At 42.0% G+C, this 13,449-nt stretch overlaps 1 protein-coding gene across 1 annotated transcript; it reads right to left on the reverse strand.

Moving 5' to 3' along the window:
- Nucleotides 1-1,669: 1,669 nt before the first annotated feature.
- MELLADRAFT_88386 (uncharacterized protein) lies at nucleotides 1,670-3,317 on the reverse strand (the record flags this gene model as incomplete). The annotated part of the gene is made up of 6 exons (XM_007411709.1): nucleotides 1,670-1,962; nucleotides 2,022-2,328; nucleotides 2,397-2,743; nucleotides 2,822-2,901; nucleotides 2,966-3,147; nucleotides 3,198-3,317. 6 exons carry the CDS (start codon nucleotides 3,315-3,317, stop codon nucleotides 1,670-1,672), a joined length of 1,329 nt encoding a protein of 442 aa, XP_007411771.1.
- Nucleotides 3,318-13,449: the final 10,132 nt, after the last annotated feature.

Genomic DNA, 13,449 nt, shown 5'->3' on the forward strand with positions numbered 1-13,449 from the left:
TTCTGTCTATCTGATAGATTGTCAGATAGAGAACAGAGCTACAGATGGTGTGGTCTACAAGCTAGAGCACCTGTGGCTACTAGACCCCTGGGTAACTACCCGAGGAAAATCAAGTATTCCAGCTCGGCTTCCCACCGTGCTCTCCGTGTAGGACTCCACGACTCAAAAGACAGGTCTTGCGGCCTTTTTTTGGCCAAGTCCCTCACCTACAAGACACGTCTCACTCCCCACCCCAGATGTGTCTGCAGTCTCCTCGCTGCTGAGCCTTCCAGACACGTCTGGAGGGATTTTTTTTGACAAGTCCCACTGCCAGTCCCATCTGCAGGACCTTTTTTCACCAAGTCCCACTTTTACATATGTATGTACCACTCATCTCAACACTCACCCCTCCTCAATCTCGATTCTCAACCCTCATCAAGTACATACATACATCCTACATCAACATCAACTACTCACCGCCGACTGTCCCACTTCCAAGAACTCAAGATCAAGACTCACGTTAACTACATCAATCAACATCGACCACTCACCGCCACCGACTGTCTCATTAACACACCGTCTCACTTCAACTTCAAGGACTTATCAATGTTGACTGGTTCTCATACCTACATATCAGTCTATCAACAACTCACTCAAACGATGTTACCTAAACTAACACCCAACATCACTGATCACTCATCTGATTACATCCTTAATATCCTTATTAGATTTTCTTTGACCGGAAACACTCACACTCAACTCAATCTTGAATGATCAATCTTTGAATCCATAATCCGAGAGTCCAACTTGAGTTGAGACTCCGGATGATGGATTCAAAAATTCATTATTCAAGATTGATCATAGACAGCAGATAATAAATTCATTATTGAAGATTGAACAAAAGATGACAAACATCTTATTTATCTCACAGATTGAACCAATGAACCAATGAGAAAAAACAAAACAAAACAATATATCATTTTTTTGGTTTCAATGTGTTCCGATATTTATCAAATGGTGAATCAACAAAGAGACCGCATAACACTTTGTAAAAAACACACAGAATCCTATAGAATCTCTTCATACAATAAAAGCAATTTGGATTATGTACACTCAAAATTTATCAGATTTTTGACCCAAAAAGAGCCAGTCCACATAGGTTCAAATCATACAACTGACATAATACAAATTACAATACACACGGGCGTAGTTTGTTTCATATACTGTCCCCACGGGCCACACAAGACAAAGGATTTCATGTCTTAAAGCAACGATCTCACACTCAATACTTTCTGATGAAGCCAATGAGAGCCAATGTATTTGATATAGGTACCAATATGGAAAAAAAACAATTCATGTGATAGAATCACATGAAGAGGAAACAACACAATTGAAATATGATCGATGTATGGAATTGAAAGGAAAAAGAAGAGAACAGATCAATTCAAATACGATCGATCGATGAAAAAATCAACTCAGTCAATAGAATTACAATCAATGCAATTATTTAGAACACATTTCATTTGATTCAGAACAAAGATAAGACTCGGGAAGAGCTTTTCACCAATATTTCATAAATTTGATAAGAGTCTTACTCTTCTAAGCCAATCTTGTGAGAAAACTAAAAAAATGAGTTTGAGATACAAAACAAATATCAGAGTTGACATTCAGAAATTGCCCGATCTGGCGTTTAGAAATCACCCAATCCACCCCACTCCTCTTCACTATCCGCTCCACTATCCTTATCTTCTTCGATTTTCTCATCAGACACTTTCTGTAACACAAATTTACCATTATTCATATCATCAAGCCAAAGATCTCTTTTGCTGTTCATACCCCTGAAGCCTAAATTCAATACTCCAGGTGTAAGCTTTGACCCAGGATGCTGAACAATCCTGAAGTTTGGATACCTTTTTTTGAGAAGATTGTGAGGGTTCGGCCCACGAGGGAATCCTTTAGTAGGACTGGCATTGAGCAACCGTTCTGATGAACTTTCATCAGTTTGATTCCTTTCAGCTAATTGATGTGAGAATAGAACTTACTCAGTTCCGCACGCAAAGAAGCAGATAATTCTCCCTTGACACAGTCAGTAGGTGTGATTGTCTTTGGGACAGCCTTGCTATTTTTTCCATTATGTCTTGAAACCACCTCACTAATCAATAGGCCTTGCACATGAGTTGCAAATATTTCAGGGAAATTAGCCTTATCCTTGGCGTAGTCGGCCATTTCATCGTGAGAGGTGTATTCCCGGCACCATGCCGGTTCTGCTGATTTTCCATCGGAGGCCGCGTGAGTACCAGCTGCAAGAAAATAGTACACAAATTGCATATTGTTGGACTCGTTGTGGATCTAAACGCACATATCAAAGTTAAGTCAATAAATTGATATTAAAATAAAAGATGAAACCATTAACTCACTTGGTCATGTAACTGGTTAACACGTTTGAGTGACTTTCGATTGAATTCAGGAAGCAAATCACCCGTTGGATTCCCAGCAGCCACTTTGGCATAAACACTTGCCACTTTTTCAACACATACCATCTCGTCATATAAACTCTGCATTTCTTCTCTTTCCTCAGGAGTTAAGCTGCTACTCAATTTGTCTTCATCACCATCAGCTTGGTCTCCAGATTTCGGTGGAGGTCGAGGTAGGCCTGATAAGTCGTAGAATATAGAAGGATCAAAAACTGCCGGCCGCTCGACTGGGTAAGCCTTCCACATTTTTGCTAGGTCTTTATTTCGCTGACCAAGTGCACCAATCTCTGCTGAACGAGGCACTATAACAATTGAGTGTGATGATGTCAGTTTGACATCCAAATTGTACACACATGTCCTGCACTTACTTTTATACTTCAGAGCATCAATACCATAGCTCAACCATAAATGAAAGCCATCCTGTTTTCGTTTCTTGTCAAGCTCCCCGCTGAGTGATAGGTCAAATTAGAAATCAATATCTTCACAGGTGGCGTGTCAAGAGATTAACTCACATTGCTTTGTTGACAGTAAATATAGAGACATTTCCCATCATCGCCAGCATTAACTTGGGATGATGATAAAGCTTTTGAATAGCTCTCAACTCGTCCAAGATTTTCGGAGGTACCACATTACCAAGCTCCTTACCCCAAGTGTAGTTTGAGATTCGAGTTTTGGGCCAATCCTTTGCAGCTTCCTTGTAAGTGGAGATGGTGGGTAAGATTGAATCTGAGTCAGACACATGACTTCTTGGATTTTGTATGAGGGCAGCTTTCCTGGTGGAAGGTTGAGTTTGCTCCAGATCGGGGTGAGGAGACAGCGGTGGAGGCAGAGTGAAAGGGTCGTCGATGTCGTCATCGAGATCATCAAGCAGGTCCAAAGGGTTGTAAGTTTCATCTTCTATACTGTCATTGTCAAATGTCTGAGTGTTGATAGGTTCCGGTTCGACAACTGCTTGAACACACTTCTATTTCACTCTAGTCGATTTTGCCGGAGCAGGTCGTTTGGTTGACTTTTTATTTGATTGAGACATCATGGATTGACGGGGAACTTGTGATATGTTTGACACAGATTGAGTAGTCGGAGACCGGTGTTGTGCTCCTGATCTTGTTATTCGAACCATTGTGTTGAGAACCTCCTAAACACAATTGACAATGATTTGGCGGTGATTGTGAGTGAGCTATTGATCAGTATGTACGTTGAATTCAAATTGTTCAAAAGTGATGATTGGCCGTCGAAAATCAATAGGCCTAGAAGAGTGAAGATAGAAAAGAATTAGTAGTGTAATTCTTATGAGGATTGAAAGAATGTTTGTATTGAACTAATTGTCAGGGTTGGAAAAAGTTGGAAATCAGAGATGAAATTGATATTATGTTGAACTCACCAAAAAGTAAAGGTGATTGTAATATGGACTCCAGAGTTGATACCGGAGCACGTTTTGATATGTTTTGATAATATACGGCAGAGAGTTATTTGATATGAGAGGAGAAGTGACGACTAGCAATATCAGAGTATCCAGGTGAATGTTCAATTGTGTGAGGCTTCGTAAGCTATGAAAACCGTGTGAGCAGAAGGCCTGGGACCTGGGTGTGTATTTCGGATGTGACATTAGGACCATAACGTCAGTACATGTGTATGTAATAAGGATAAAACCATTAAATGTTACATGACTATGTACATATTGTTTCTCTGATGCACATCTTTGGGCTGCAAAGGCAAATACACCGGTGGGCAGAAGTGTATATCTCACTCACTTTTGATACAAACTGAATTCTTCAAAAACAAAAGTTGTAGAGAAATGAAATTCATCTAGAGTCTTATAATGACTCTTTTGAAAGTATTCATGTCTTGGGGGGCACTTAGCAGAATTTGTGATGTTTTGGGGTGCTGTAAATATCACAAGTGCCCATATCTTACTCAATTTTGGCCCAATCTCAGAACTGTAATAATAAAAGTTGTATTTAACATAATTTTAATCAGAGTCTTATAATGACTCTTGAAAATATCCATGTCTTGGGAGTCACTTAGCCGAATTTGTGATGTTTTGGGGTGCTGTAAATTTCACAAACTGCTCATATCTTACTCAATTTTGGCCCAAACTCAGAACTGTAATAATAAAAGTTGTAGGAAATTACATTTAACTTTCCATTTAATAATGGATTCCTCCAAAAAAATACCATCTTGACACACCTATGGCCAATTTGAAATTCAATGCACATTTTGCTGAGCCCATATCTCATTCAATTTCTACCATTCACATTCAGGAGGTGTTCCAGTGTATTCCTGAGGATTTTTTAAGGGGGGTTTAATAATGAAGTTTGACCCCAAAATGACTTTGAAATTCATACAAATTTTCAGCTCTAAGAAGCACATATTTTGTGTTTTACGGTCAAATATACCTACATAACACCATCCAAACAATTGATCTCATGATGAAGGAAGGGTGATTGTTTTTCAGGAGTATTTATGGTATATTCTAATCAGTTATAAATAACAGATACCCCGTCATATCTCATGACCACTGACTTACAAGGGTTTTTGTGGTTTTATTGACGTTATGGGAGAAGGGACTCCATTATCCTCTAGCCAGTAAACCCCAAGAAGATGTTGCTTTTTTTCAAAAGTGTCCAAATGAACTCATCATCAAATTTTGATCTGAACAATTCTCATAAGAACTTTATTGAAGTCCAATCAATATTGGATGACCTGTGTGTCTTTTGGGCACGTACAACTCGTAAGTTTTTCCCTTTCTACAAAGCACAAGTCCTTCAAAGGTCATAATGTTATCAATAGAGGCATCATATGAATGATTGCTGCAATCACTTTATTTCACTTATTACCACCAGAATTGTCCTGTTATGAGAACACCCATAAGGTGTTGATTTATCCCCATTTCCTACGGTAACAAAGCCATTGAGAATCTCAATGATTTGAGATAGATGTATTGCACATATATAACTCTATCGCATTGGCTTTGTTTTCTACAGATGACAAAGTTATCTTTTTTTTCCATTGTGAGTATGATGCTGATCTCTCTAACAAGGTGATTCAATAACATGCCAATGTTGTGAATACGGCCTTGGCATAGGTTGGAGACAAGGAACACCGACCGCAGTTGAGTAGGTACCCAAACAGACATCTCAGTTCAGTTTAGATACCTAATCGGGAAGAATGAGAATAGCATGTACCCCTTCAATAAAATGAAAAAACAAAGACGTTGGGATCTCAAGGTATTGATTGGTAATCTATCCGTTGCCATCTTCATCCTTACTTAATTTTTCTTCAATTTATTCAAAATGGCTCCAAAGGGACAAACTATTCAATGCCCACTTGGCCCTTCGAAGAAAAAACGCAAGCAAGATGCACCCGAAGGCTCTGCTCAAGTTGTTGCTGAACTTCAAGCAAATGAGTCACTCTGGGTTCAGGATTGTATTGGTCAAATTGAACAAGCTGTTGCTGCATTGCCTCAACCTCATCACCAAACTGAGGAGCCAGTGATCGATCCCACAGGAAGTTTGGATGAAGAAGATTCAAACAATCATCCTATTGAGCAAATGGAACAGCTTCGAAACAACTCACCCCCAGATTCAGACACAGAAGATGCTACCCTCAATCCCAATTCAACATTTGGAGAATACATACGCGGCTTGTACTACAAGAAAAAGCAGCTTACAGAAGCCAGAAATTGGACCAAAGTCCTCGGTCCGATGTTCCTCACGTATATGATATGTTCTCAAAAGACCTCCCAATGTGGCAACAATCAATCATGGAGTATGGATTGCAATATGACGTGTTCATGTGGTGTAGGAGACATACGCACTCGATTGGTGGATATGGTTGACATACTGGGTTTGTCATTTCAAGTTTATATGATTGTTAGACTTACTTATACTTACTTACTAATATGATCTCATGATATCATAGAACGAAATCAGGAGGCGGTGACGTTTTGCAAATGTACATCAGATCAAGTTTGTTTAGTTTGAAAGGGATACATTGGTGGCTCGCCAATTCACCCTCAAACAGCGTATTCGATTTGTCTTCTTTGTTTGCATCACGTTCTGTGGAAGTACTGCACCGTTCGGACGCAAGGATTTGCCCTTGCTCTGGACGAGTTCCTTGACGCATTCAATGCACTGATTCTAGCTAGGGGTTTGAATAAGGTAGTTGTAAGTTTTCTTGGTCATTTTCATCACTTACTGACTGATAAGCAATTGGATTCATGTGTCAATGTAGCCTCGACGGTGGCGCCGAACTTTTTCATTGGCAATCAATGCTTATAGACACATGCTCAGGCTGGAAGAGGAGCTGTCTATCAAGTCATTGAAACTGAGCCCTCTTGAGCAGTTGGCCAAGAACTGCCCGAGATGTTTTGGCCCCCCTTCAAGACTACGAGACAAATGACGACGACCTAGATGAGCCTCACTATGTGGTGTGCGTTGACGGTAATTTTTAACACCGCCGACACAAAGCTGCTAGCCAAGAATACAAAGAGAAAGAGATCATCATTCCATCTCTTTTCATTGATCCGAAAAAGGTTGTCGAGTGGGAGGTCGGAGGAATCAAAAAGAACAAGGATGCAATCAAATCAGTATGTAATCCTGATATAAGAAACCATATGTTCTCAATTAGTCTAACTGCGTACATATGTATTCTTTCCTTCAGGATCCCTGTAGCCCTCAGCACACTGCTGCAGCTGATCACTGAGGTGGTGCAACGTGGAAAGGATGTGACGAGACAGGCCTCATTGGAATGGCGTGTCAACACGATCACATCCTTTCCTATGTGAATGTTGTCCAGACAGGTGAACGGTGAGCTTCAAGCTTTGTCCAGAATTATAATTTTTTTACTCATGATCTATACACATATCTAGGCAGTGTTACGTCCTGGCAATGATTGATCAACTCTTTGAACGGATCCACGAAGCTGATAAGCCAAAAAAAAGAGTGGCTGTTCTTTACGATATCGGATGTACTTTGGAGAAAAGTATTCACAAGGCAAGCGCTTTGCCATACGGTTCTCCTTTTCACAACTCACAACCTAACCAGTTTTTTAACTTTAGAACAAATTATTCCAAGACAAATTTTGAAGGCCTGGACTTAAGTTTGGAACAAGTGCATTCCATGCATATGTGCAAGAATGGTCTTGTCAGCTCCTCTACAATCCAAGGCTAAACAAGGGGTGGGGCCTTTTGGATGGCGAAGGCTTGGAAAGAAATTGGAGTCATCTTTCGCCATTGATTAGTCCAAACCGGTATGCGACAAAGCAACACCGTATGGATGGTATCAATTTGAAAACCGCCCATCGAAACGAAGTTTTGTGCATTAACGCGGGTAAGTTTTCTCTGTGTATAAATTCTTGGAGGTATTTGAATAACTGAGACTCAAATTGAATTTTAAGAGCTCAATCGGCTTCTACAAAACTGAGTACAGCTGAGAAGACTCTTGCAGAGGCTAAAGTAGTTCTCCAGAGACTACAAACCCAGAATCCCGAGTACACCATTGATTACTTTGCCAATCAATGGGAAAGACAGAAAAGATGTCAATTGGATGCAATGTCAAATGGGACGCTTAAAAAATTTGAAGAGCAGTTGATACACTTACTTGACTTGGAGGAGGAGTTAAGGGATGTTCTGTGAGCAAGGCTCCTGATTTGTGAGAGGCATACCAAGATCCACTGACTTGATTGACCTCCAGTTCCCAGCTTGCCAACTTACGCAAAAAAAAGAGACAAGCTCGTACAGATGCCGAGAAGGAAGCGGCCATTACTCTACCAGGGTCGATAGTAGCCATGGAAAGTGCGATAGAGGCTGTTTTCAAGCAGCTCAGAAGTGAACTAGAGTTTTGAAAACTCAAGCTAGCTACTAGTGAGTCCAAACTTTTACTACACTCTGATTCGAAGTCTACAGGCTCATGAAACACAGTTTGCAGGTTTGAAGGCCCAGGCACTTATTCGTGTACGGCTTGCAAAGATGAAATTATATGAGGCTAAGGTAGGAATCATGGTGGCACAAAAACGGTGGGACAAGAATGGTCAGGGTGAGTCTTTTTTGACTTGATATCACTATCGTTTTGCAATCTGACAATACATATGTTTGATAGGTACGATGATTCAGCAAAACTTGAAGAAACTGATGACGAGAAAGCAGTTAATGTTCAAAAGGAAGTGGGAGTCGTATCGGCTCCAAGTGAATAAGTACAATGCAATCAGACCATTGAGTAATCTAACATGCCCCACCCAAGAAGACGCCAAAGTTTTACCTTTTGAAGACATTTTTTGGAATGTGGGGCCTCTATCGCACCCATCGGAGAGGTGGGCAGTTGACCCAGGCACCATCAAAGGCATCCAAACGTATTTGAAGTACCGAAGCAGCTCTGAAGAGCTTCACCAAATAGGCCGTGAAGTCCGGCAGATGGTTTTGGCAAGTATTTGGACTGACGAAAAGCTAGAAAGCTTGCATGGTATATCGAATAGTGGTGAGTGACCTACATCAGCTGAAAGAGGTTAAGATGTGTATTGAACCCACATTTACCTACTTAGATTGGGATCGCGAAACGGTGGGAAAGAGCTAATTGAGCTCGTTCAGTCTGGGCAACGAGTGTCAAAAGATGTGTGGGAAGCCAGCGTTGAGGTAATGAAGACTGTGTACCGTAACCTACGTCAGAACTATTGCCGCAAGTGGATGGCCTGGGACTCCAATATAGTGCGTCTACTTTGCGCAACACTCGAGTACAGCAGGCGTCTGGAAGTTGATAATGTGGGCTTAATTGAGCGCTGGAAAGGAATGGTGAGAAGAAGCAAGATGTTGTGGGAAGTCAATGTCGATGCAACAAGCATTGAAGCTTCCGGTCTTGATGACCTGGAAATTGTGGAGCAGAACTTGATGCTGGCTGAAGATGAAGAAGATGATGTTGATGATGTATTGGCGTTGAATGAGTTGTACTTGCTAGATGATAGTGACGATGAGATGGATGTTTATGATAATGCAAGTTGGTGAATTGATTACCATCCCTTCCATTGGTCCAGTTCAATTATGAATAACCGTCCTTTTCCCGTGAACCATTGAATGAATCTGTATTGAATTAATCCGTGGTCGATGATAAGTTTGTATTATGCCTTGGATTATCAATCTTGAACAACCAATCTTTGAATCCATTATCCGGCGTCTCAACTTGAGTTGGACTCTCGGATCATGGATTTGAAGATTAGTCATTCAAGATCGAGTCAAGTGTGAGTGGTTGTGGTCGAAGGAAGTCATATAAGGATGGGATGTGATGAAACAAGTGTATCAGTGTCAGATGAGAACGTGGTAGTTTGGTGGATTTGAATTTACATACCTTCACTTTGAGTGAGTTGCTGAGACTGACCAATATGTACATAAAGGTGAACAGGTGAGGAGTCGAGATGAGTTCTTGATTTTAAAGTGAAACGGTCGAGGTGAGGAGTCAATGCCAATGAGTTGAATGAAGTATTAAAGTGTCAGAAGACAAGGTTTGAGAGTGAGGGGTGGGATGGGCCTGTACATATGTAGAAGTGGGACTTGTCAAAAAAAAATCCCTCCAGACGTGTCTGGAAGGTTCAGCAGCAAGGAGACTCCAGACACATCTGGAGTGGGGAGTGAGACGTGTCTTGTAGGTGAGGGACTTGGCCAACAAAAGGCCGCAAGACCTGTCTTTTGAGTCGTGGAGTCTTACACGGAGAGCACGGTGGGAAGCCAAGCTGGAATACTCAATTTTCCTCGGGTAGTTACCCAGGGGTCTAGTAGCCACAGGTGAGCTAGATTACACGCTCAATACGTGACATGTGAGATGATCTAATATATCACGTGAGGTTTCACCGGTTCCCTGGGATCATAACAACACTGCACACACCCCCCTTTGCGCGCACGTTGGCCAAAAATTAGCCGCACATGTGCGCGCAGGCTGGAAAAAACAGCCGCCGCCAACCTGAGTTGCATGGGATAAGATGGGATAGCCACTGATATGATACTCAATTTTGATTTCTGCAATAGACCTTTGCATTGGCGCCCAGGATCTGAAACAAAGACCAATGCAGCAGTATTGTTGCATGTTTTGCTACTTGCCTTATCTTTTCAAGTACCCCAGGCGCCAAAAGACTGAGCGGAGAGAAGCTTTCAAGACCGGGTTTCCTTGGGCTGAAACCCATACCATAGCAGATTGAGACTTCTTGATCTATGATAATGTTGCTAGACAACCTTATGTGCATCATTGATATACATGACAAGACTATCTCTCCTGATCAATGAGCTCAAGATCAAGGAACAAATGTAATTGATTCCAACCACAATGACTTGTCCACATTTTTGGTTTCAAACCCCTCTTGCCTCAAAAGACAATTTTGCCGCTTTTGTGGTCTGGTTGTTATGGCTTTTTAGTTTCTGTTTGTGACTCATGAATAAATGATTTTTACTTCCTTTTAAGTGTGTTAGACTTTGTTTGGTTGCAGACTGAAAATAACCAAAAACCAAACAAGTTTGAAAAAGATAAAAGGAAAGAATCAATTGAACAAAATATCATCCACAAAAAATCTGAAACATAACCCACATAACAAACCCAACACCTAATAACCAGAAAATAAAGGGATACACGGGTGGGTGGGTGGCACGGTGCGAAAAAATTCTGAAAAGAGAATTTTTGATAGTAGATAAATGTATGTGAACTCAATGGGATGAAAATTTGGATGAAAATGGAAAGGAATGGTAAACAGCTCATGACATCATGGCTGTAAAACAAAAGTTGTAGCATGATCCGACCCGTCAGTAAATATACAGGCAGGGATGCAGGTATGAGTCTGAGTGTACTCTACTCATACCCACTCAGCACAGGTTTTGCCCCCGGTACCACAGTACAAGTACTGCCAAACCGTGCTGTATGAGTTGCATCCACAACCCTAAAACCCACTTTAAAGGGTTAACTGATTACGCCGGACTCATATACGCCCTCTCTCCGTGGCCATTACCCACTAACTAGTTCCTCAACCACGCGGTTTGTTTGGATGAGTACCCTACGGATACTCAGCCAAACAAACAAAGTCAGCCATTCCAAGATTAGGATATCAATCAGTTCACATTAGGATATCGAACCACTTAGGACACCGCCACAAACGAACTCCGTTATCTACCTTTGAGGTTGTCCACCCCTCCTTCACTCAGTCATATACTCTGGATTCTTTTGTTAATACCGAATCTACCCATCCAGTTGGCCATTGTACAACACTTGCTCAAGAAGTGTGGCTTCTTCCTTCTCCAATCCAACGGTTCATCTGTTATTAGTTTTTGTGGCTTCTTCCTTCTCCTTTCAAACGATCTATTTCTATTATGTGTCAAGATTCACCTGGCACCCACATCAAGTTATGGCTACCAGTGTTGACGTGGGTCAATTCTGAGATGGAGACCCTTTCCAGTTCCTTGGACAAGTGGCAATATGACCCCCCGTAAGGTTCAAAACTTGATCGAGCTCATAATCACTCTCTCTTTCCCTTCCTTTAATCCATTCTAAATTTTAATCCATTTCCATTGCGCTTATTTTAAATTCTTTTTTACTTTAACAGACCTGCCAAATTACTAGATCTCATCATGCCTCAACATGTCCCAATATCACCTTCCTCAGGTTCCCCTTATGCCCAGCGGGGTAGAACCCCAGGTGCTTCAACTTCTTGTGTTCCGTCTTTGACTTGTATCTCCTTGTCTTCGTCTTGTGTCACTTCCGCTCCTTGTCTCCCATTGTTCACACATGGCCCTCCTGGCTTGCCGGACTCGACAGTTGCCATACGACCGAAGGCGTGTATAGTACCGGATGCGACCTCTGAAGACGGTGAAGACACCATGCTGAGAGCAAATTGCTTCCGTTCAGACGTTTACCTCTACTTTGATGTAAGTATTTCAAAGAATCCAAAAAAATCGGACCCAGACTGAGATTTTTTGTTTGCTCATGCTTCTAGGAGCCTTTGCCCTTGACTGACGTGACCAAGGGTGACGATACAAAGTGTTACCCTTGCCTTCACTGCCCATGAGTTGATTTTCCCTGTGTTTGCTAACCGGCCGGAGCTAACCGCTGTGACACCTATTCGCAGTGTGGTCCTTTCTGTCACAGGTCGTCCTAATTCGAACCTTCACAAGCACTGCCGTAGGTGTCTTGGTTTGGCGTTGGCCTGGTTCAATCATGCTCCCGGGAGCATTGCCCCCAATGAAGACCCAATCGCCGCTGCCTCCGCTTGCAAGAAAGAACTTTGAGGCCTGCTTGTTGGTGCAATTATTAGTGAAAATCTACCTTTCTCAATTTTTGAAGGCAACCTTATGCAGAAGGCCCTCCGGGCAATCTGCCCCTCTTTTCATTGGCCTGGTCGCATGTCGGTCAAGACAGACTATGAGGCTCTGTTCCTTGATTTGGAACAGAAGCTCATCAACGAGGTTTTCCGGGTACCCGGGTCCATCTCGGCAGCCACAGATTGTTGGACTAGTGCTGATTTCTCACATACTTACATGGCCATTAACGGATTTTTCTTCAACGCTAACGGTAAATTCTGCCATCGACTTCTTGCTTTTAAGGTTAGTCACATTCCTCTAACCTTCCTCATTAATATGTGATTACTGACACGTTATCATGTTCATGTTCAGACCCTTGAAGGGAAACACACCGGCAAGAACCTTGCCAAGGTGTATTGGAAGGCTCTTGATCACGTTGGCGCAGTTCACAACCATTTCTCAGTTACTGGGGACAATGCCTCGTCCGACTGTTCCATGGTGAAGTTACTCTCCGACCGCTATGCCATGATAGGAATCCACCGGCCATTCGAATCGCGCTTCCACGGGCGCATGTGCCATGTCATCAATTTAGTTGCCAAGGACTTTCTTGATAGCATGGGGGGACTGACGGATGCGGATCTGGAGGCATTTGAAACCTCCGGTTTGGCTCAACCACCCCTCGATTTTGAACCCAATGAGATTCCAAACTTCAATGACGACATTCCCATGGACGCA

The sequence above is a fragment of the Melampsora larici-populina genome (assembly GCF_000204055.1).
Source record: "Melampsora larici-populina 98AG31 unplaced genomic scaffold MELLAscaffold_26, whole genome shotgun sequence".
In the NCBI taxonomy this organism is placed as follows: Eukaryota; Fungi; Basidiomycota; class Pucciniomycetes; order Pucciniales; family Melampsoraceae; genus Melampsora; species Melampsora laricis-populina.